Here is a 20,932-nt window from a genome sequence, read left to right on the forward strand (position 1 = left end):
AATTATTTTGGACTATTTTTGTGTTAATTGGACATACATTTACATGAGTAAACAACACTTATACACGTAGTTCAAATGATGAGTAACGTCAAATAACTCAATGTCCTGTTGGTGGTGGAGCACCTTATATATCTTCCATTGTCAAGAGATCATATTTTACATTGAACATTTTGTTTGCGAAACATATTTAGCAATGTCATGGATTTATTTTCTATCGAGAAACATAAGTTCACATTTAATTTATCGAAGATAGTGTTAAGTTCACTTACATGTACATATGTAGGCCTACATGTATGCATTATGTTTCTGCATGTACATACTGTATGTACATGTACATGTATTTAATTGGTCATAATATGAAATACATGCATTTGGTAAAAATAATATTGATGCCATTTTTTTCTTATTATTAATATAATCTACATATTTACTTTATGGTGTAATTTTATGTTGAAAGTAAAATTTCGTAGCGTATGGTTTATTTTTTTTTTTAATTTTCTTCCCCGAGTAAATATCTTTTGAGTACCGAGAATCGATGTGGTATATTACAGTGTGTCCAGAGTTATTCCCCTTTTACGAATTCCGCGAGACGTCACTGCAATCGTTGCTATCCGTAAACAATATGGAGGATGGCGGGCACTGGCTGAAACTACAAACTTATGGATACTTTAACATGTAGTTGTTCTTACATACTGGTGGACAGGTGAATATTTTTTCAGTTCGAATCAAGCACAGGTGACATCATTTTGTATTATTTGTACGTAATATCGCCAGCCTACCATGTGTTGTGTATGACAGATAAGATCAAAATTGTCTTCGGTTCAAAACATCTGATAATCAGTACATAATGAGGTGACATATACCTTCATAAGGCACAACAATGAGCTCCTTCTTCTTTAATTCCATTTTATTTCATGTTCTCGTTACCAGCAGACCTGAGGTTTTGTACATTCTATCCGTTGAATTTGTGTTTGACAAGTCTAAGCACTAAAATTTTATATAGTGTGTAAAATGATCTAGTCAGTTGTTAGATGTATGAGAAGCGTCAATTAGTCTCGGCATTCGTCCAATATCGTCTTGTTTTCATTCAGTGTACTGTTTGACGTCTCTGTCTATACACAACGTAACAAAATATACACTGTATTAATCCATATAATTATTAGGTGAAGGATATCATGTGTATAGAGGTGTATAGAGTATGATAATTATGTGATTGTAGCAAAATGAAATGTGATATCCTACGTACAGTATATACCCAGTTTGATACTTATAATAATTTTAAGCTATCATATTTTGTTTAAGAACAAATGGTTACTTGTCAATTAGGTATTATTAAGGCTGTAGAAATATACATGTTTAATATGCCATGCAGTGATCTTGAATGAAGCATATATTGTAGATTTACATATGTATTACACTTGCAGCATTTATATAATATGACTGAAGGCAAGGCTTAAAGAGCGCAGCCAGATTTTCCAGTAACCATTAATTACTGTTAAAAAGTTCAATTTATGGAAAAAACGGAGCAGAATTTTCTGTTTATTTTGTATTCATCTACATGTATTCACACTCTATCCTTGTCCCAAAACCCCCATTTGAGAAGGAAATCCACATAAGAGAAGGAAGATTTTTTTTATTTCCGTAACAGATATTCCGTTTTTGGTCAGCTGATTATATTGGAAGGTGGTCTATCACTTGAGCGCTTACAAATAGAGAGCAATAGCACTGAGCTTCTCTCGGATGAAGATTACGTTCGTTGGATCATTACAAGCGTTTGAACCGCTTGATTATATAATGAACTGATTTTAAAGCATCGCATTCACGCTGATGGGATTTTTTACAGTGGGTAAAAAAATGGCAGCCGCAAACTGAAGCTGTCAGTGTGTAGGATTGAATTTTTTTTGATGTTTTCATGTATGTAGAAGTGGCACTTCGTGTCCGCCCTTACAAATATATGTAAAATGCAAATAACCACAGGACCGTTCAAGTCAAATTGCGGAGGAATTAATTTATTTAAGCAAATAACCTAAAAAAATTTTCAGTCCTAGTGGTAAATGTGTTTTTTTTTTTTTTTTTTTTTTTTTTTTTGTGTGAAATTCAAATTGTATACATAATTAAAATTAATGCCAAATCAAATGTTAAGCACATGAAGTTAAACTGTTTTAAAATAAACTAACAGAATACTAATCAGAAACTAATTAAATACATGTTTGTGATTATGTGTGATACTTAGGATTATGATTGTTTTGATTCTCAGCAATGAAGTACATGTACGTTCAATGACAGACTACATGTATGTAACATAATAAGAGAAAATATAGCGGCCAGACCGGGATTCAAACCGGGGACCCTCCGAACACTAGCTGATTGCTCTACCAACTGAGCTAACTGGTCACTGATGATCGACCCAGTCTGAGTCCAATCCCGCTACATGTACAAACATATAGATATAATGAAAAATCACCACATAGCAATTGTTCAGAATAGTTAACATTGATGTACATATGAACATGTTTTTCAACCTGTTTGAACACATTGTTCTTTTTTTGACAACTTTTTTACCTCTTTTTTTTTTCCTACAATGAGACAATATATCCTTGTATATGTATTACACCATAATGTTGACTTCCCTGTTACATTTTTTGTTGATAAGAGGTTAATTTTTTTCTTCTTTTAAGATTTGAAGACAAGTTACAATTAAGTTCAGAATATTTGTTTTGTATTATATCGAATGACATTTGTTTTATTTATCTTTCTGCAGATAATGGCAGCTGCCACAGATATGATTGTTCCACCTCCCACAGTTCAAACTAAACATGTGGCATTTTCCGGGAGTGGCGAGGTGGATAGTCAAAATGCTCTGCATGTGAATGTAGCTGTAAAGCCAGCCCCCTCCGTCAGCTTTCAGTCAGATTTGCTGTCTCGTCCTATCACACATAAGCTTTCAGTTGTGCCAGAGGGGGAGGAGTTTGAGGAAATTCTAAGAGAAATAGACAAGGACTTGGAAAAAGGAAATGATGCTGATGCAGAAGAAGATGATAATGAAGATGAAGACAAAACACTTATTGATGATCATGAAGATCCAATATTTGAAAAAATAAAAGAAAAAGTTGAAAAAACACTTGAAAGAACTGAATCTGTGACATCACTGTCAAGTGCTGGTACAGACGAAAGTGATGGAAAACAGATCCTTATATCTGAACATTATACAAGTATTCCGTTTGGTATACAGCCTAGAGCAACATATGAGCATGGCAAGAAAAATGCTGACATTATGGGATGTAAGTATATTGTAGGTCCTCAAACCCTAATTCTAAAAGACTTGATAAGAAAGGTGAGGGGCTTATTACTGGTGATTTATGGTAAGAGGAGACTTGATCTAAATGATTTCAATAATTCTGTATATTTCATACTCTAAGTAAAATAGAGCAAAATGGTTAAAGTTTTATGAAAAAAAAAATGATTTAATTGAAATGTATGTACAAATTTCTTACTGATAAGATCTAAACGTTTGATGATTACAATTTTGTGGCAATAATGTGTAATGATTTGTTTAATACATGTATTTAGTAAACAAATATTTATTATAATTTGACTAAATAGTGGCCTACAACAGCAGAATGCGACAGTTTATCATCCTCGATAGTAAAGGAATCACATCTTGGAAGCGAGACAATGTAGAACCAACAGAGTAGTGTAGGTGTCTATATCTTGTCTTCACAACAATCGATAACTCATGCTGAAGAGAATTTTTATCTATAAATAAGAACAATGTGGGTTTTATATGATGAGCAGCCTTTCATCTCTAGGTCGCGAGTCAAAATTCTAGTTGGAGTAGTTGCTAGTTACTGACAGCTAGTTTGTGGTTTTTCTCTGGGAACCCTGGCTTTCCTCCTCCATCCAAATCTGGCACATCCTTAAAAAACTTATCAAACCAAAGTTAAAACATGAGCAGTGGATTTTTAGAAATGTAAGAAGTCTGATTAATGTTCAGTAATGGTGACACCAGCTATCTGTATATAAAATCAAATCTACAAATTTTGTATTAGCAAGATTGTTATTACGTCATGACTGTTATGAAAGACAATCTGAGATTAACAGATTTTTGTACATAGATACTAATTTTTTACCAGGATAGAGCTCAATACTTAGGATTAGGTAGAAATCAAAGATGAATAATTGAACTATACGTGACCATTGTAAATGACCAAATAACAATGAGTATTAAGATGAAAGTAGATAATACCAAGATTAAAGTATAATCTTCTGTCATGTCTATTACTTCTGTTCCTCGTTTAAATATCTTGACAGTATGAAGATATTAGTTTCAACGTAACATTTTGAAGATAAACAGTTGTCGCGATCGACATTACACCAGGGATACTGAAAAGGGGGAAAGCTTCAAGTAATGTACTGAAAGCCACGTTAAATCCATCTTCTACATGAGTTTTAATATATCACCATGATAGGTTTAAAGACCTACCGATTACAGATACTTATCAGTAGAGGATATACACTGTACTTGATTAAGTAATGCGAGTGTTTGAAACTTTGAAGATAAAATTGACCGCTGTGACAGACTGAATAAGTCTTAGTAGTATTAGGGGAAAATGAGACAGCGGCCAGATCAAAATTTCATCTCCTGTCGTGTTAATTACTTCACAACCTGTATATGTCTGAATATTAGGATATGATACGATATTCTCCCTTTATGTGTCTTAATATCTGGATATGATAAAATATCCTCCTTAAGGTGTCTGAATATTAACATGATATGATACCCCCAGTTAAGACATAAGATACATGTATCCTGCCATGACGATTACTTCCGCTAACTCTCGTTTACAGTCACGCGAAAATTTAAATTTTAGTGTTAGGAACTTTTGGAAGATAAAACGTGATCAGTATGCGCAAAATCTTCTCTCCATTTCTTTATGTATGACATGGTTGAATCCAAAAATGCTTTCCAGCATTGGCGACTCACGTACATGTAATTTTCTAAGCTAAGCTTTGAATCCAGGGCCTAAGAATTGTATACACGCACCTCGATAGTAATGTCGGTATAATACTTAAACACAAATACGAGAGGCTCAGGAAGTCTGAACTAGACTTTGTATTGCAAATAATGGACAGGAGTCCTGTTTTCTAACCGAGATAAATATGGACTGGTGACTTCTTTTATTCCGAGTGGCTGACAAAATCAACAAGACAGGGATACCACTGTGCTTCAGCTGAATGGCAGAATATACGACATTAATAATTCAACGATATTCATGCCCCCTATAGAACTATATTTATACATATGTAGTTCGTTATCACGTGATTTCTTGTTTGTCGAAAACTTTAAAAGTAAGAAAGGAATCGATTCTGTTTCAATTGGATTGAACAGTATGTTTGACGACAAGGGCGGTATCCCATCGCGTCGGGGACCGAAACACCAGAATGGAGATTTTTAACCTGCGATGGTTCTGACAACCAAATGTGAACTATAATATGTATAGATATGTATGCTTGAGACTTTTAACGGAATACCAAGCGAGTATAACGGGTGTACGATTTATCACTGATTTGTGATAGAGACATTTTAATTTCTCTGGGTATGTCATGTGTGTAATAGAATCTAACCTTCATCGAGATTGTTTTCTTGGTATTTATGAAAAATAAACAATGAAGCGATTCTTTGTGGACTTTATAACCAGCCGAGGCATATACGTATCTAATTCAATCTTTCCCGAGGGAACAGAATTGAAAAGACAGCGACGTGTGTGATACAAGGCCATCTTTTGGCGTATTGAAATTGTATAGATTTTCTGATGTATAGCCTCAATTAGTGTCGAGGTATTGACCTTATCTAATGTTACATGGAACGGTCTGTACAGAACCGAAATTCTAGTTGTGTCACGGAAATATCCAGGATGTTTGCTTTTATTATGACTATCACCCTATATGTTTACCATATTGATGGAAACGTGTGAAAGGCATTTTGTCTAACTGCTTCCTGTATGGATACTTGGCCATAAATATTTGTTGAAGCTAAACATATTTACCGTATTGGATACTGTAGTTGTGTATACTTGAACTTATTGGATGACCATTTTACTATAATTAGACTTCTTAACTAAAATGGTGTCTTTATCAAATACACAACTTCAACTCGTCATTGCCATCCCAGATGACATCAACGTAAGTAATGCACACATGTACATATACATTACACAGAAGCACGTAAGTTAATTTTGTATAGCACAGTATATGTTCTATTCAAATTAAGTTCTTCGTTGTAACACTAGCGACATTTCATAATATCTAGCAACGACATGACATCAGCTTAGTGTCAATAATTTTCTTGGAAAGTTGACATTTGACATTTCGAAGACGTTTGTAGTACTAGTAACTGTGCTGTAGGTAGGATGTTTCCTAAATACTGTGGTTGAGTAGACCAAGGATCTCAATGATTCATGTCATCATCCTCATGTCACTACAGTATTCATAATTGTTAAAACATATGGATACACGTATAGTTGACGCACGTTTTCTGTACATTTATGTCGCAATCGATCACAATTTAAAATTTCCATACTGCCTAAGATTAGAGATTTAGATAGTTCTATTTAAATCTCTATTAATATGATTTATACGTCCAAAATAACTTCATTTACTAGACAAATTGCATAATTCTTTATAATGTGGCGAAGTTCAAGATATACATAACTCTAAAATGTGCAACAACACTCATTTTCACCAACTGTTGAAATGATTGTTTGTTACGGTGATACACATACAATCACATACAATGTAGGTTCATGACGCGACAAAATATTGTATATCATTAACTTGAAAAACACAACTTTGCCAATTAGCAGTACTAACAAATTATAAAAGTCTAGATGTTAGTTTTTGTCTTAAAATTGAATGATTACACAAGTAATCTATCCTATTTACTAAAAGTTACTCATGTGACACTATAATCAATTTTAACATATGCATCAAAACGCAGAAAAATATTAATATGTACGAAAACTTATAAAATGTAAACATCCGACACACAGTTGGAGCTTATACTAGAACTTCCTGACAACATTGACGTAAGTAACATATGCTGATTGTGTGCTCAGCAACAATAACATAAATACTTAACTTATTGATCAGACGCTATCTGCTTGTTTGAATGTTTTATTTTGCATTAACCTAAGTGGCGGGGACATGTACTAATTGCATTTAAAGGAATGTTGTGTGTGCTTTGATGTTTATACTTGTTTTTAATAGATGTAATGTTACAAATATACTGCTTATTTGAGTGCTTAAATTTGTAATCTTAATTTGATTTACCATCGGATGTCGTGAGTTTATTGTCTACTTACTACCTGGATATAATATATAGTGTATTATGTTCAATTTCCGTTTCCATTGTTCTCCATGGTTTTATCTAAACCGTCATATATCATCCTTCTTTTAAAATATCTAAGATACTGTGGTGTATGCCTGAAACAGTTAATATATTTGGATAGTTAGTTTACGATTTAACTATATCGTATACTTTAATATGTTGGGAATATGACCCATTTGTGGACGCTTACACTCAAATCTCACTTTGCCTGGTCTGGCCATTGTCGCCGGAGATTTAATTTCATATTTGAAAAAGACCTGTCGTTTCATCTCATACCTAAACATGATTTATAGATTTATAAGTACTCTTATGGTAAAATAAATGAAAATCTAAGCTCGTTTATTATTTTATTAAATGTTTATTACGATAAGGTTTTATAAATATGTCAATAACTTACGTATACATTCACCTCGACTTGAGCATAATTACGTCGATTTTCTCCTTCTCCCCAGTTTTAACAGTTGATAGTAAAAGTGCATTACGACCGTCGTCCTTGGTTCGGCAGGTCTGTGCATTCTCTCCCAAGTAGTTCTTGACATTCAGGCTGACCCGTTATCGCTATTCGGTTCTCATATTTGACTGGCAGCATCAAAGAATTACCGTGATATACGTTTCTATACATTTATATACTTATGTGTGTTGGTAATTCATTTTTGTGCGCTTGCTGTTTTACTTTTTCTTTTGATCTACGAACCCTTTTTTCAATCTTTTATAATTTGATTGAATATTGATTATTGTGTATTTGTAGACATACATAATTATATCCCACTTCTCACTTACTGAAGTCTTTCATACGGAGAAAACATAATTGAGTATTCAACGTCTTGAACTCAATTTCAAGTACAGATTCATTATTTGTTCTACATCGTGGGTTTTGGTTTTAAATATGATTTCATAAAATAGATTTTAAAAAGAAAATAATTTATCCGGATAATCTGTTTGATGTCATTGTTTGCTGTGAATGTTTTTGTGTATAAGGTATCATCAGCTATATTGATTTTGTTAACTAATTTTGTTTACTGTTGTTTATAATAATGATTCTGCTAACGGTGGTTATATATCTGTATTAGGTATTTGAGAACATGGTGAAATCATTTTAAAAGTGGAATGCATGGCTTTTTATAAGAAATCAATTCGTACCTGGCTATGGTGTCGTTCACTTTTAGAAGAATGTTTGATAACTGCATGAACAAATCTGATTATAATAATGATAATTTAATTTCATATCTGGATAATCACTTCAATATGGCACACTTGAAGCGGTCTATTATCACTTCACAAATTAGTAAGAAGCACCCAGCATTATTCATGCAATATACTTCGGTTTTTATTTCAAATAAAATAGTTCATTTTAGCAGATTCCATTGCAAATGACGTGGACTTAGTGGATTTGAGTGAGATGCATAAATTTACTTCATTTGAGGTAGAATCTAATTTAGGTGAAATGGATGGTAATTTGATTATTTAATTCAATATAACCTAAAAATAGTTAGTTGAGTACTGTAAACCCGTCGACAGAAATGTATCTATATTCCTAGTTAGCTCTGTTTGGAGTTTATTGATATTATTGAGATAACTACTTTTTAACAAATTACCAGAAGATTTAGTCAAATATCTAATCCTAATAGAAAAAATAGTGGTCAGTGTAGTTTTAACTTTCCTATCTGTTTCCCACAGGACCTACAGAACGCTTTTGATGACGCCTTTGACCGGTACCAGGGTATGCCGGGGTAAGTCCATAATAATTATTCTGTACAGAGAAAGAAACAAAAGCATGCGTTTGAATTCCATTGAATGACATTGTAACACAATTTAATCTATTAGATAAGCGCTGAAAATATGTTCTGCCTTCTTGAACAAAAATCATTTACTTAATTGTACGTGGGTGATGTAAGTTAACTTATAATTCAAAATTAAAAACAACCAACTTCATTCAAACTAACCATAAATACCTTAAATATATTTAAGGGACATTTAAGATGCCCCATCGCCAACGAATGGTATTTTTCTCCTTAAAAAACAGGAGCAAACGTATTAGTATTTTTCTTCGGTTACTAAAGTTACTTATTTACATCATTGCCACCATTAAATACTGATTGTGCATGCGCCAAAAGCAAAATAAATTATTTTATATGCATGTTTGTGTTAGTTAGATACATAAATATGAACAATATTATACATCACTTTTTTGTTTTAATGACGGGTAACGCTTATGCCCTGTCGGCGGTGGAGCATCTTTAAAATATTAAGCACCTGTTTTTGTCTTCAGAACTCCGGCAACGCTAACGAAAGACAAACTATACAAAAATGACAGTACTAACTTTGAAGGAAATTGGCAGGAGAGGGCTATCGAAAGGTAAAGTAAAACAAAATAGTGATACATTATTCATAATTTTCAATGACCACAGTACCTAGTACTGATATTTTTGTTGATATACCGTAACTTGGCTTTGTTAATATACTGTAACTTGTAGGCTAAGAACTTAGCCATAGTTACGTGACAACAGATTTGCGATTTAAAAACTAATATGCGTGTACTAACTATTTATGAGATAAATTCCCCAACTCTTTGAATTTGAGAAAACAAATACGTGTAGTCCTCGAAATGATGTGACGACACTGAGTGAACACCTGAGTAATATATGATTTGTAGAAGCAGACTACATTTAATTCGCTTAGTCATTATTCTTAAAATCAAACACGTTATTCAATGGGTAAACAAGGCGTTGAAATCTTTAATATTTCTTCATGTACCTGGAGTTTTAACGTTGTGTTTGTTTATTGTTGTTTTGCATCCATAGCAACCGAAAACAATAGGCTTAAGAGTCTGAACACTTACAATCAATATCTGTCCTGCCCTACATATCGGAGGTATTGTTCTTGTAACCTTACAAAGATAAGTGCTCTGGACCAAATATCAATTACGTCTGATAGTTAATATTGTAAAATCAATACTTTGGCAAGAGCAAGTGTCGTTCAAGATGCCGCTATATTATACAACCAGGAAATTATACTTCCTCTTATTATGGTGACAGGACATCGTTGATCATAACTACAACTATTTCAATAACTCTAGATATCGATATTACCTTTGAAATTACTTCCAATTCCATGAAAGGGTGCCATATTGAGAAACGTCTTCAGCATTTCATCATCAGAGACACAAACTAGTTTTAAGAGATGATATTACATGCTAAATTTCATGCATATAAATATGTGTTGAATTATATTATAACATGAACGTTTCGTTGCGTAGAATAATTTATTATTTCCGTGGTTGTTATGTGACCATGAATATAAAAATAACGACTATTTCTTACATCTTTCTTTTCGTCCGTAAGCTAACCACGAATGGTATTTCTATGAGATGAAAGTATCTACGAATAGTTCATGTAACAGATGGTAAAATTCGATGTTAAATATCATTTATCATATTATTTATTAAAAATTGTCAGTTAATTTGTAAAAAAAAAGAGAAATAAAACTTTGTATATGTTTTTAAAATATAGCCACTTGAACAATTGATCCTAAAATATTTATAAAGTAACATATGTTTTCAGAGAATAATATGTTTTATATTCATATAATGCCCAGTCACCGTAAATGCTGTTTGCGTATCAAAAAGCCATTTATATTATGTTTTATGTATAGGCTATTGATTTTGGATCTACCTCTGGATGAAAAAAAGAAGTATATTAAATTTTCTAAGCGATTGGTTGTCCAATCACTAAGGAGATTACACAAGGACGAGTGGTTTACATACAAAATGTTGACATGGAGCTTGTGTAAATGTGATTTATGGCTATATCAGGCTCTACTCTAGCACTTATTATCTGCATAACATATAACTGTTACATAAACAAAATCAATACTGACACAACTGAGAAAAGATATCGCTGATAATATATAGCGTCGATTCTGGGTACACAGCTATGCCAAGCTAATATCACAACTTTCATCGAAATAAAACTTTAAAAATTCGATATCTAAAACAAATCAATACTTTTTTGAAAGTGAATATTACATTGCTCGATCGCATTTGAAAACCAAATTTAAAAAAAAAATGAAGATAAAAAATGGCTTTGTACTGTGTCTGAATTTGGCCTTCTTGTTGTAGACATATGCTGCTCCGAATGCAGAAAGAGTTACGCTGTAAGAGTGCTGCTCAGAAACGTCAGGCGTGGGAGTCTCAGAGAGGAGGCGCCAAAAGGATGATGTCGAATAGAGAAGTTATTATAGATAACTCTTCAGGGGATGGGCTACAGCAACAGTCTGGTAAGTTCCCCATCGGGCGCCCCATTATTTTTTCTTTCAAACCATATTTCACTTAAAAAACATTGGATTTTTTCATTTTATTGATGACATATATTTGAATAATAAGCTATTCAGTCTACAGATTAACATAATGATAGGTATATGTTTTCCCGAAGTGAGTACATTCACAATGCATTGGCTAACTATATGTACATCAGATCTAAACATACCCTTAGGATTGCATTAAAGAGTAACTTCCTTTGTAGGATCATTGACAGATCGACCAGATACGTATACCGTCGCCGCTAAAAGAGAATTGGAACGCCTGTCGTCCCTCGGAACATACAGTCCTGGGCCACCAAGATACTCTCCCGTTCCGCCAAAAACCGTTGTTCCTCAGCGGCCACACACGGCATTCGTTCCCCTACCCGGACCGCCATCGGTAGTTAACAAGTCTGAACTGAAAACAGAGAAGCCTTTCAGGTGGGTTGGTCAATGTTTCCTCCTAATGACTGGTATAATATCCATGTAATTAGAACGGATATGCTAAGGTATTGCCATCGTCGGAGACCACGTTTGACTGTACGGATATGTTAAGATATTGCCATCGTCGGAGACCACGGTTGACTGCACGGATTGTGATAAGTGTATTGCCATCGTCGGGGATAAGTGTAGCATAGATTAGCAGTCTTGATAAAATCAAACGAATTCAAAAAACCGTGTCCTTTACTTCTGAAATTTGTTTAAGAAACTAATACAACATAGCAACAACAGCATAAACATGTGTATCTCAATTGCGATTAATAAGTTAAAGAATAAAGAGCGACGAATAAAAAATGATATTCGAGTTTCTTTTTTATAGATTTGCAATCAGCAAAAATGCACCCCCATCAGTTAAACCGTCACCCAGACGGTCTGTGGTGGATTTCAACGTGGAGCCTAAAATGATCGACCCGCGAAACCCCAGCCGAACCTACAGGCCAGTGACAAGTAGATCCATACCAAGCAAGTGCAGGTAAGTAGTATGTACCCGTACAGTTTCTAGATTCGTATACTCTTCCATATATATCCGTATAAACGTATCATTGTTTCTATTTGCTCATGTTTGATTGACATTTGATTACGATTACCCATTTATTGATATTTGTTATGACGTTAATGTAGAATTAATTTTGCTACATGTGTAAGACATAGAGTTCTTACATGTGTCTCTTATTCAGTTGAAAATATGTAGAGTCTTTAAATTAAAAACAGAGGGGTTTATTTCTGGCAGGAAAAAACTTTCTTTGCGATTTAGCAGTCTTCAAGTTATCAACAGTCCAAGAAAACAGAATATGTCTTTATTTCAAAGCAATGCAATTTTGAATAACTAAACAGTAGTACTTATTAATGAAATAATTCCTTGTTTTATTGCAGTCGCTACATGCTTGTGTCAAGGCCAAAAGAAAGAACAAATTTCCCTCTTCCCTCACCTATAGAGGAGCAACTCCTTGCTGACAGATTTCCTAATTTGGGCATGCAGGTTTATCGCCATCACTCGGACATAGCTCTTCGTTCCAAGAAAGTATCCTACTGTATAGAGTACACCCCGTACGGAAGCTGTAGATAACCTATACAGTATACCTGTTGTTCGTAGTGCTGTTTTATTTGTGTATAATCTTCGCATGTCAAAAGTTTTGCAGTTTTATGTCTGTATCCTTTTTCGCGATAGTGTAATAGCGAAAATATCATATCTACGAAAATACAGTCAAACATGCCATATGTGACTTTTCAAGGGACCAGAAAGCTATGGCCTTAAGGACATGTAATCGGATCATGTTTTCGCTGCAGTGATAGCGAAAATAATTCAGTCAAACCTGCTATATGTGACTTTTCAAGGAACCAGAAAGCTATGGCCTTATAGACATGTGATCGGATCATGTTTTCGCAGCAGTGATAGCGAAAATATCATATCTACAAAAATACAGTCAAACATGCCATATATGACTTTTCAAGGGACCAGAAAGCTATGGCCTTAAGGACATGTAATCGGATCATGTTTTCGCTGCAGTGATAGCGAAAATATCATATCTACAAAAATACAGTCAAACCTGCTATATGTGACTTTTCAAGGACTAGAAAGTTATGGTCATATATGACATATGAGAGCTTGCTACAGTTTACTATATAGATACATTTTCTATATATGTATGATGTGTCCATGAACAAATGCTTTATAGTCACATATGACAAGTTTTTGTTTAATACAGGTGGTTACTAATTGAGTGAGGCTGACTGTAAAGTAACTGGTTGTATACAATTCAGTGATGTACAATTTTGGTGTTCTGGTTTTGATAAAAATTAAGCATCAGTATTCAGTAAGGTTATAAACCATGTTATCACAGATAAATTTAGTTCCGCGAAACGTCTTCTACACCAAGATGACTCATATAGATTAAATGAAAGTAATTTCAAGCAAGGTAAAAGCTTAAATAGTGTAAGGTGTTTGTCTAGCTAGATATTCTTGGATTTCCCATGATATGATAACACATTATGTCATACAACGTATACATTTTCAAAACAACGTATAAGTATTTGTTGAACTGTAGCATCTAAATACAATAACACTACAATGTAGCGCCCTCGGTATGTTTGTCCGTTTATGCAGCATAATTATATGATCCGGATTAATGTAATGTGTTCTATTTGGTAAACAAAGCGTTATGACCTTCCTCGATTGTGTTGTGTGTTCAGATAGTATTGTTATCATTTGTTTGTCACTGTTGAATCAATACCTTTTATACGTACTTGATTTTTTTTATTGTTATTTAAATCTATAGTGTAGATCAGATACAAAGCGAGAGCGTCCTTCCTTTGGCATTAAAGTTTCTATCGTTAACGGTTTATGAAAAAAATATTATTTGTTTAATTTCAATAACATTTGACGCGAAGAGGTCTTCCGTTGGCGTTTGTTGTTTAACGGACGTTACATGTAAATTGGTTATATTTGAGAAAAATTTCTTAACGGGTAAGTGTTTATTTTGTAACAGGAATTATCAGGTTTTTCTGGTCTTTTTATTACTAATCTATGGAATGTTACGAAAAATATTTTCAAAACTTTATTTCCATAATTTGAACATATTTGTCAAAATGTTGTCTGTAAGCTTTAGATATCAAATGATTTGGTATACACAGGCAATATTTCTTCTCGTGAATTTCACGTGATTGTGAATTAATTCACGTGAAGAAATATTGACTGTGAAGAACCACTACGTTCCGTTCGTTTTTTAGCAAGAATACGCTGTGATAATGTTCTGAAATATGTTTATCAATACTACGTTAATTAGATATTTAGATTGTGTAACCATGTGGATTTTTTTTGCTGCGTCTGCCTCAAAACTGTTCACGATATGGTAATTTTCGCGTTATGGGCCTATGATATTTGGGTATATATATGATTATTGCGATGTGATAATTGCACTGCATATGTTCGCGGAGATTTGTTAAAACGAAAAAGCGAGAATTTCCACACCGCGAAGTCCACGTTTACAGTTATCATCAGGGTATCGTTATTTGTGACATGTATATTTGTTCATATTTTGTACAATCTTGTAATGTTGCTTTCATTATTTATTTATCATGCTACCTTTTTACAGAAATTTTATTTATACATGATTATATATACCTTATTATATTCATCATTTCCGCCAATAGAATCTAGAAAATACGTTTCACGCCCCCATTCTCCTTTTCATGAACAAACATTGCCCCATGAGCTGCCTTAAAAATTATATTGTCATGCTTAAAAACACTGTGATATTGTTATAATAGAAAACGTGTTTTAATGTTTTATAAAACAATACTTTTTTTGTTGTTTATGTTATTGTGGTCATTAGTATATAGAATGTTGCTTTGAGTGACATGTACATATTTCTTTTTATATTCCATGTACATATACATTGCCTGGCATTTTCTTCCGATTTGCTGTTGATTTTTATTTTAATTGGAAGTTTTTATTTAAGAACATCACTGCAACCAATTAGATGAAGACAGAAATCTTATTTATCAAGATTAAACATGAGCGATGTATTCATATCTCAGAAACAAGATTAGTATGAAATCAGTGTAGTACTATTTTAAAGAATTACCAAAGAATTAATGGCATTGCACCAAAAACATCTTACAGCTTAAAATGGATGTTTTGGTCTAGTCTTTAAAACCTACGCGAAAAAAACCCATTTATATTGACACTATGAAATTATAAAAAAAACATTGTTAAGATGTTTAAATATGAGTAATGTGTCTTTTCTCATACTGCATTAACAGTTGCGATCAGCTCAAATGGAATATTCCTATCAGAAACCAACCATTTGTGATATCTAAACAGGTGCTTGACAAAGTTTTCGGTGGAATCCGCCGTACACTTTCGAACTATTTACTTATCGTGAACATAGCAATATCTTGATATGTCGCTATCTTGCTTCTCTTTGACTTATTTGAAAAAGTTTTCTGTGTAAATATTTTGTCAAAATTTGTTATCAGCTGATATATTCAAATCATCAATTTGTCAAAAAGTTAAAGACAGTGATTTCGGACTGTTAACGTTTCTTTCAAGTGTAAAAGGAAATATGATAAGCATTTATAATGAATTAAATTTATTATTTTTACTAGGGATATTTCCGACTATCTTTTAAACATTACTGCATGTGGCCAAAGAAATATGTACATTTATGTAATTTGACTTTTCCTGATTTTTAAATAAGAATGTCAACATAATTCCCATTAGAAGATTGACACTACATCCTCCCAATCTGTTTGTAATTATTAATGCATTCATATAGACATGAAACTATATTGTTGTATGGTATTGCAGAGCATATATTTCCAACCATTCTGTGTGCCTTATTTACTATTATTAATTTACTATGAATTTTAAGAGTTTTTTTTTCAATTTGTTGTGTAATGTTTCTATGGGATTTTTTTGTGATAACCGTGGGAATACTCTTACCATTTCCTCCACATTTTTGCATTTAAGGTTTCAAAGTGTCACATTGATAATAAGTTTTAGTATTTAAGACTAGTAGAAAACTATACAGAAAATGAGTGCTCGACGCAATAGTCGGGTCATAGTTTTCTTCTTTAAGCATATAATGGCATAGATAGAAGTTAACTCATATAATGATAAGAGATAACTAGAACTTTGGGTGTCAAAGTGAAAAAAGTCATCAAAGTCAGTGATGCACAATCTTAGGGGATTACAATACTATACTGAGATAATGAGATATTGAAAAGAAATACAAAGAAAACATTATACTTTAATCGATTTTAAGCAAAACGCTAACTTAATCTAGTTTATGTTTATTTCGTAGAAAACATGACCGTCTTGCCATAATCAGAAATCTGTGTGTTATTTAGAATATATTATTTTCTAAAAATAGTAGATTATTTAGCATTATTGTTATCGGATAACTTTGACAAACCTTTGTTATTTATGGGATGTGCCTTTAGTTAGTATTTAAAGAATTCAAAACTTTTTAATAATGCTTCATGAAATGAAGGCATACAAAAATGTTAAATCCATTTTAAATATGAGGAGAGAGCGAAAATTAAAGATTGTCTTGCAAAATTGCTAGTTGATATTTTACATGACATTTTACATTGTATGAACGCTTTCGAACAATATGAAACAGTTCATGAAGTGTAGAAAGCGATTGGATTGGCACAATGGTTTCTTTTTCTTAGACATGCCATATTTCAATATCAACAATGCTTAGTAAACAAGTCTGTATTGTAAATCTTGTTGCATTTTATATTTATTGTGTTGAAATCGGATGTGGTTTCTACACAGGTTAAATGTATTGTTAGGCGATGAAGATTTCGTGCATTTCATGTAGAGGTGCTTGGTCTTAGGAATATTTTTTCACAAGAATAAAAAAGACACGAAAGTAACACTTGTTTTTTTTTATCAATTATGGACACGACTAAGTAAGATAAACCAATAGCGAAAGCTCTTTAAAAGACTTAATCAAAATTTGAAATGCATTCATATAAGGAACATCTCAAATAATTTGCAGATTCATATTTAAGTTCAATAAAAAAACAATCTGTATGAAAGGCTTTCATTTATGTATTTCCAAATTCATCAAAACAACAAGAGGTCCAGAGGGCTTGTATCGCTCACCTGGTTTGTAATGCGAAGTAATGTTCTGAATACAGGATCATTATTCTTTTTCTGAAGGAATTTAAATATTTACCCGTATTTTCCCTATTGGGCCTGCACCAGGGAGTCGGAGCCAAAATTTATACAAATACTGTTCCCCTTCCCAAAGGATGTTTCTGGCTAAATTTGGTTACAATCCATGCAGAACTCTATGATTAGTGGCAATTTAATGGATTTACCTCTATAAATCCTATAACATGTAGGCCCCAACCCTCCTGCCTCCCAAATTTGGTTATAATCCACGTAGATTTCTATGAGTAGAAGCGATTTAAAGGAAATGTTGACGGACGGACGCCGCGCAATGACATAAGGTCACCAGCCCTTCGGTTCAGGTGAGCTAAAAATCAAGAGTAGACTAAGTTACACGACATGCTTTAAATGGTAAAACATCACGTTCGTTCAAAGAAAATAAATTGCACCAGGTTTAAAACAGTTTAATTTTTCCAAATCGAATCTAATACACTGACAACAAAACTGATTGGCGCCGTATGCAAATTATTATGAAATTCTAGACACTCCAGTTAATCAATATTGGTGACTACATTTTAGTGCCTGTGATTGGAACGATAAAAACAAAAGTTGCGACTAGGGACTAAGTAAATAAATACAAATTAAAACGTGGGTAAGAAGAAAAGGGTTATTATAACCGTTTGTACCAAAATGTGGGCTTTTAAATTACTACTTCCCAAACATCACATATTTATGAATGTTTTCTATCGTACTTTGACTGAAAAGCGACCCTCCTATCCATCAAGTAGACAGTTCACCATTTTGAACATTCTGATATTATTGCCAGTTCAACGCTCATATTGCTTTAAAAGAACATGAGTGGTAACAAGTTGTCAATAATCATTATGTTGATTAAGTTATAGTGAAAGTTGTGAAATTGTACTGTATTTATAAGAAATACCAATGCTTGCACTAAAACCAACATTATGAGATTACGGTGCGACAATACATGGGAAGTCATATACCAAAACATATGCGTTTAAATGGTAAAGTACTACCCTGTAAGTATTTGTCAGACAAAATAGGGGAATGAGGCACAAATATTTCAGTATCATTAAAAAATACATACCTTTCTGGCTAAGTGTCGATATCCAAATTCGAATCATGTCCTTCTTCGTCTAGATAGCGTCACCCTCTTCATCTAAACTAATATCTTTGATCGGTGTCGCCGTATGTTCAAGCGATGCGTATGTGCAGGCGACTATCGTGTCTTCTAAGAGTATTCCTTAAAATACTGTAGGATTGCTTTAATCAGCATCGGTTTTGGACATCCAACAATGAAAAAGTTTTACAAAGCTATAATGTCCGTATCTAAATAGCAATACCTAATTTCCAGTTATATGTGAGCAGACGATCGGTTCATGTTTTCTTTTACAATAAAAAATAATGCTGCAAGTGATAATAGATAGCATGACTAATATATAACCAAAGTAAAATCCTAACTTAACCAGTAGAAATACACGCTAAACTGTCACTTTGGTATTGTTCAAAGATCTAATTCGAAGCACCGGCATTGATTGCATTATTTTTTTTTTCTCATTTTTTATTTTTTTGTTTATTTTAAAAGTGTTTTAGTTCAAAACCTGAAAACTTTGCGAAAATGGATTTACATGAACTAATCTTGTTTAAAATATAGCATTCTTTAGTTCCGTGGAATACAACGAAATTATGTTACACAATATTTTACAATAAGATGCTAATTATCTTTCCAAATTTCGTTAACCAATACGATGGAAGCAATACTTATTGCCAATGAATTGTTCATAATTTCCTTTTCTTAGAACTCATTGCATTATTGTGAACATTATTGTGCAGTATGTGCACATTATATTTCTGGAAAATTCTGTATAATTATAAGTCGGTGACACTTCGGATCTTTATAATCTCGAAATGACATTATACTCAAGGGATGATCAACATCCATAATCACCAAATCGTCGTTGTTCGAAGAGCTTCCATATGAGGAAGCATTAGTCATAATGATAACTTCGTATTTATTTCTTTCTTCAATTATTGCATCCAAAAAGAATTCCATGGAAGATTTATAAATTTTGTAAGAATTGTTTTCACATCAGTCTGCGACATAATTCCTGAACGACAGTGGATTCCAATTGCTAGTCTCGCTCCATGTCAATTAGCAACTGATCGCATACTGGGTGTATGTCAAACATTGGTGTTGATTTCATTATTAACGCACAAATGATATGTGCCAGCTTGGAACATCTTTCAAACCTTTTCTGTTCCTTTACTGCGGGGAGCTGTGGTGCCCAGGTTTGATAAAATGGCCAAAGTTATACTGGGAATACCTGTACTGCTCAATAGCTATTCCAACAACATTATGAATTAATATATATGCCAAGATCCTTGATACTCCAGGGGTTACTACCACTGACGTTATATCCACCCATGGAATATCTCATAATAAAACTGAAGGCAGTTCAGGAGACACATGTACTAGTAATTTTGAAGTTTTGAAGTACATCAGAGAAATTGAGTAACGGTACACTGTGGTCGACTGTGTGGCTTTAATGTTAGGCGTCGCTCTCCTTGTAATCTTCAAAGGAAGTCTCTACATGCCTATGATTGATCAGGTTTTTTTCCCTCCTGAACTGGCTCCTGTTTTGCCTTGAAATAGTTTAGGAGTGGATATAATGTCAGTGATAGTAACCACTGGAGTATCGAGGATGCCCTGGACATACATGTACACATCCTCGATACTCCAGATCTTCCGATCACTTACAATCTCTACACACCTGGACTACATGTATCTCATAGTAAAACTGAAAGCAGCTCAGAGGAAAAAATCTGATCCAATCACAGGCCTGCAAAGATTTCCTTTGAAGACTACAGAGAGAGCGACGCAACTTCAAAGCCACACAGTCAACCACAGTGTTCCTTTATACAGCTCTTTTGATGTACATCAAATGACTAAATTACCTGTTTTACTCTATGTACATCAAATGACTAAATTACATGTTTTACTCTATTACCTCCAGTTTTGCTATAAGATAGCCCAGTAGTGTAGAAATTGATTGGAACCCCTGGAGTATTGAGGATGAAATGTACAGAGTATAATATAATGT

General features: G+C 33.4%; 2 protein-coding genes across 3 annotated transcripts; both read left to right on the top strand.

Moving 5' to 3' along the window:
• Positions 1-484: 484 nt before the first annotated feature.
• LOC138304987 (uncharacterized) lies at positions 485-3,695 on the top strand. The gene is made up of 3 exons (XM_069245405.1): positions 485-703; positions 2,762-3,281; positions 3,604-3,695. Exons 2-3 carry the CDS (start codon positions 2,765-2,767, stop codon positions 3,693-3,695), a joined length of 609 nt encoding a protein of 202 aa, XP_069101506.1. The 5' UTR covers positions 485-703; positions 2,762-2,764.
• A 356-nt stretch (positions 3,696-4,051) lies between these two features.
• LOC138335982 (uncharacterized) lies at positions 4,052-15,984 on the top strand. Of its 2 annotated transcripts, none has more exons than XM_069285213.1 (7): positions 4,052-6,183; positions 9,065-9,117; positions 9,657-9,743; positions 11,505-11,662; positions 11,908-12,124; positions 12,504-12,656; positions 13,058-15,984. In XM_069285213.1, exons 1-7 carry the CDS (start codon positions 6,124-6,126, stop codon positions 13,248-13,250), a joined length of 921 nt encoding a protein of 306 aa, XP_069141314.1. In that variant the 5' UTR covers positions 4,052-6,123; the 3' UTR covers positions 13,251-15,984. The 2 variants fall into 2 exon arrangements, with proteins under 2 accessions (XP_069141314.1, XP_069141315.1); XM_069285214.1 differs by lacking the exon at positions 4,052-6,183 and adding an exon at positions 6,223-7,085.
• The last annotated feature ends 4,948 nt before the right edge of the window (positions 15,985-20,932 follow it).

Source organism: Argopecten irradians, chromosome 12 (genome assembly GCF_041381155.1).
Source record: "Argopecten irradians isolate NY chromosome 12, Ai_NY, whole genome shotgun sequence".
NCBI lineage: Eukaryota > Metazoa > Mollusca > Bivalvia > Pectinida > Pectinidae > Argopecten > Argopecten irradians.